At 61.7% G+C, this 4,684-nt stretch overlaps 1 protein-coding gene across 1 annotated transcript; it reads right to left on the bottom strand.

Annotated features, from left to right (window-relative positions):
- Window positions 1-386: 386 nt before the first annotated feature.
- IER5L (immediate early response 5 like) lies at window positions 387-1,878 on the bottom strand. The gene has a single exon (XM_079926536.1). The coding sequence runs from the start codon at window positions 1,729-1,731 to the stop codon at window positions 520-522; it is 1,212 nt and encodes a 403-aa protein (XP_079782662.1). The 5' UTR covers window positions 1,732-1,878; the 3' UTR covers window positions 387-519.
- Between the last annotated feature and the right edge of the window lie 2,806 nt (window positions 1,879-4,684).

Below are 4,684 nucleotides of genomic sequence, written 5' to 3' on the forward strand. Positions count from 1 at the left end.
TGTTTTTGCTCAGGATTTCACAAGACCCATTCCTCACCCCACGGAGGAACTCGGGAGAACGGAGCGCCGGGCTTCCTAGGTCTGACAACTGATTGGAATCGGAGCCCCGGGCCCCGCGCCCTCCTGCGCTGCGCCCCCAGCGCGCCCCGGCGGTCCGGGCGCCCTGCCTCGCCCCCGGCTGCCCGGCACCTCCGCCGGGCAGCAGCCCTTCCTCACGTGGCTGGCTCCTCTCTAAACACCACTGCAATCACTACAATAAAAAGAAAAAAAAAAGAGTAGGAGAAACACAAAGCATACTTAAATAGGCGCTTTTTCTCTCTGCAAAAATAAAGTCCAAGATCTTAGATTTCTTTTTCTTTTATTTTACAATTTATAAAACATCAGCCATCTCCCTCTGCTCGCCCCCAGCTCAGCCCCGAGTGGCCGGGTGCCCGTTCGTTCCCTCCTCTCGCCCCTTGGCCGAGTCTTTGTCTGGCCCCAGCCCCGCGGGGCCCCGGGTCCCCGTGCCCTCAGGGGTCCCTAGAAGGCGACAATGGCTCGAGTCCAGGCGCCGAGGCTGGCGAGCGCCTGCTTGGCGCACAGCTGCCCGTTGAGCGGCGGCGGCTGCTCAGAGGAGTCCGGCTGTCGGCTCACTAGCCCGGAGAAGCCCGAGCCAAAGATGGAGATCAAGTTTGAGATGTTGGACGCGTCCGGGGACGAGTCCGGGCAGAAGTCCTCGAAGCGGGCGCGCTTGCAGGGGGCGAACGGGACGCCCCCGGGGGGCTCGGCCCCCAGGTCGCCCGCGTCCTCGTCGTCGTTGTCCTCCTCCTCCTGGCCTGGGTAATACTTGCGCTTGCAGCCGGCGGCGGACGCCAGGCCGGGTCCCGGGGCGCCCTGGCCACAGCAGGGGCAGTGGGCGGAGGCGCAGCAGTCCTGGTGCAAGTAGCCGTTCTCCACCGTGGTCACCACGTGAGTGTCCAGGTCCAGCACGGTGGTCTGGCTGCTGCAGTGCACGCCGAAGTCCGAGGGGGCCGGGTACGCGCCCCGGTAGAAGCCGGGGGAGGAGGCGGGGGCCGGGGAGGCGGGCGGGGAGGCGGCGGTAGCCGCCTGAGGGGCGGCCCCTGGGGGCGCGGAGGGCGCGGAACAGGCGGCCGAGGCGCGAGGGTCCCGCGGGCAGAGCGCGGCGGGCGCGGGCGGCGGCAGCGGCGCAGGACCCGGCTGCAGCGGCTCCAAGGGCTGCCCGCGGTGGGGCGCGCCGTGCGGCGGCTGGAGCGCGGCGCACCCGGGCAGCTCCGAGAGCGCCCCCGCGCCGCCCGCGGGCGCCCCGGCCGCCGCCGCCGCGCAGCCCCTGGGCGCAGGGTGCTGGTGCTGGTGCAGCTGCTGCTGGAGGTGCAGCTGGTGGAGCTGGTGGAGCTGGTGCAGCTGGTGCCGGGCGACAGGTTCGCGCGCCTCCGCGTCCCCGCCGCCGCCAAGTTGGAGCGGGCCGAAGTCGGCCGCGCTGGCCGGCATGCCCGGCGCCGCGTACGCGAGGTGCTGGTGCTGGTGGTGGGGCGGCTGCTGCTGTTGCTGCTGTTGCTGGCGCCGGTAGAGCTCGGCGTAGCGCTCGCTCAGGTAGAGCTGGCGCGCGTTGCGGAGCACGTAGGACACCAGGAGGTTCTTGTGCAGCTTGATGCCGCCGCGCTGGGTCCGGGAGCTGTGGATCTTGCGCAGGGAGATGCTGATCAGGCTCTGGGCGTCCAGGGCGCACTCCATGCTCCCGCGGAGACGGCTGCGGCGGAGCAGCCGCGACCGCTGCTGCTGCTAATGCTGCTGCTGTTTCGGCCTCCAGCCGGCCTCCGGGACGTGCTGGTCAGGGGAAACGGAGTCCGGGTCAGCGGGTCGGCTGCGCTCCGAGAGGAGCCGCCACCATGCGCTGCGCGCCACCCGCGGGCTCGTGCTCCCCAGACGGCGCCAAAGCAATGAGCCTCGGCCGGCCCCGGCCCCAGCTATTTAGCCGGGCGTCCGGGCCCCGCCCCACACGGGATGAGCCAATAAGAGTGCTCCAAACCTCCCGAGTGACAGACGCTACCCGCCCCGGGGCCACTAGACTGGCCAATCAGACCAAGGCGGTTCCTTTGTGCTATTCAAATACCGAACGGACCCCGGGCCTCCAACGCCGCCGCTGCCTCGAATGTTCTCCCGTGGCCGCGGCGCCGCGCGGGACTCGGAGCCACCGAGGCCGCTGTCTGCGACATGGGTCGCCTCGCAGCCGCCACGTTGGAGCCCGCGGCCGCCCTCGGCCTAGTTCCTGGGAGCCGGGGGTCGGCTCACCTGCGTGCTGCTGCTACGGCTCCTCCCCCTTCCGCACGGCTGGGCCTCACCTGCGGCAGGTGAGCGCGGCTCCCACTCCCGGCCACGCGGCACCTCCTTTCATACCTACCGCCCCCGGGTGACCCGCGGGACGCAAGGTTTTTGCAAGAGACTAGTGGGGCCGCCGGCTTGACCTTTGGGGACTCCTCAGGAGAAAGAGATTTCGAGGTACCCTCAGCCGCCGAGTATGTTGGGCCTGACTCCTTGACTTTTGGGCTGAGGAGATTCAGAGAACACTCGGGGAAGGGCCGGCCTCCCCATTTGTCTGACGGGAGAAACCAAAACATGGTGAATTTTGGTCTCCTCTGATAGAGGAGGCTTGGAGGCGTGCCCCTCGCAAACCGCTGAGGTCTCAAGGCGTTCCGAGAGCTGACATCCAGTGTCCTAATCACCGGTTCTGTAACCTTTCCTTGCCTTCTTAACTAATAATAATGACACTAGGGACTGTTATTAAGTGCCTAGGATGGGGCCGGCCCTGCCAGAAGCGCCCTGACTCCCTCCCTGTGACTGCAGGCAGAGCGGGGACCTGAGTCTCTGAGGAGTGGGGTGACTCGTGGGAATCCCACAGCTCCTAAGGGGCAGGGCTCGGATTGCTACCAGGACTGTGAGCTCCAGACGGGAGGCGAATACCAAGGGCCGAGGCACTCGCCCTCTTAACTTTTGTTGACACTTTTGTTTTCCTTCTTGTCCTGAACAGTTTACGGGCCACCTCCTCCCAGCTGGGGCCTGATATGGTGGGGACGATCTCCAGGGCGCTCTCCTCCTGGACTGGGAAGCCTGAAAGGGGGTGACTGCTGCTCAGAGGGGGGTTGGGGTCCAGGGCGCCTGGGTGGGAGGGTGTCTTTGAAGTGGTTTGCCTGAGGGTTGGCCCCTGAAGGAGGAAGAGGCTTCACAGAGAGTATGAGGGCTAGGTGGGCCTGGGGGGCGTTTGGGGGCGGGGCTAGGTGGGCCTTGGGGGCGGTTGGGGGCGGGGCTGGGGTGGGACGAGGTCCCAGGAACAAACTTCCTGCTCTTTCCCCCTCTCCTTGGGATTTCTTCTGAGTTTCCTCTTTCGTTGGGCCTGTTGTCCTCAGCACCTGCTTCATCCCTTGGGAGGAGGAAAGAGACCCAGCCTGCCCACTCTGTACTTTCTGGGTCTCCCCTCAGACTTAAGAATTCTCCAGGTTTGTTTCCTCACACAATTTTTCAGCATCTACTCAGTGCCAGGCATCAAGGGTAAAAACAGATTTAGGGAGCATGTACCCCACTTTTCAGATGAAACTTGGGACACTGACAGTGGAAGGGACTTGCCTGAGGTCCCACAGCTCCAGATCCAGCGCTCTGGCCTTTCCATGCCATCTGTGAACAATCTCAAACTGGTCTGAGCCCCTGTGATCAGAAGCACCTCTTCTGCCCCCACCCAGAGAAGCCAGGATTGACATTTTAGGGGAACTGTGAGAAAGGGCATCTTCTATACTATTGGTGATCTGGTGATAGGAACACACAGGAGTGGAACTTGTTTATGTGACAGTACCTGTAAGAATAAAAATATACTGCTCCTTACTTCCTCAGGGCCTGTCTTGACACACAAAGCCTTCGTTCGTTAATTTATTTGTTTTTCTTAAAGTAAATTTATTTATTTTATTTATTTTTGGCCGCGTTGGGTCTTCGTTGCGGTGCGTGGGCTTCTCATTGCGGTGGCTTCTCTTGTTGCGGAGCACGGGCTCTAGGCACGTGGGCTTCAGTAGTTGTGGCACGTGGGCTCAGTAGTTGTGGCTCGCGGGCTCTAGAGTGCAGGTTCAGTAGTTGTGGCGCACGGGCTTATTTGCTCCGCGGCATGTGGGATCTTCCCGGACCAGGGATTGAAACTGTGTCCCCTGTATTGGCAGGTGGATTCTTAACCACTGAGCCACCAGGGAAGCCCCCATTTGTTTATTTTTGAAGTTCACCTTTGAGATATCATTAGCATGTGGAGGGAAGCGGGAGGTCCTATCTGGTTCTACCGTCACATCTGGGACCCATGGCGTCTGGCACATTGCATGATTCCAAGAATGTAATTTTTTTTTAACGTCTTTATTGGAGTATAATTGCTTTACAATGCTGTGTTAGTTTCTGCTTTATAACAAAGTGAATCAGCTATACATATACATATATCCCCATATCTCGTCCCTCTTGCATCTCCCTCCCACCCTCCCTAATCCCACCCCTCTAGGTGGTCACAAAGCACTGAGCTGATCTCTCTGTGCTATGCGGCTGCTTCCCACTAGCTATCTATTTTACATGTGGTAGTGTATATATGTCCATGCCACTCTCTCACTTTGTCCCAGCTTACCTTTCCCCCTCCCCATGTCCTCAAGTCCATTCTGTACGTCTGCAT

The sequence above is a fragment of the Stenella coeruleoalba genome, assembly GCF_951394435.1.
Source record: "Stenella coeruleoalba genome assembly, chromosome: 7".
Taxonomy (NCBI): domain Eukaryota; kingdom Metazoa; phylum Chordata; class Mammalia; order Artiodactyla; family Delphinidae; genus Stenella; species Stenella coeruleoalba.

What these genes read in the sequence shown, in the direction of transcription:
- IER5L (XM_079926536.1), bottom strand. Translation starts at nt 1,731, where the DNA reads ATGGAGTGCGCCCTGGACGCCCAGAGCCTGATCAGCATCTCCCTGCGC.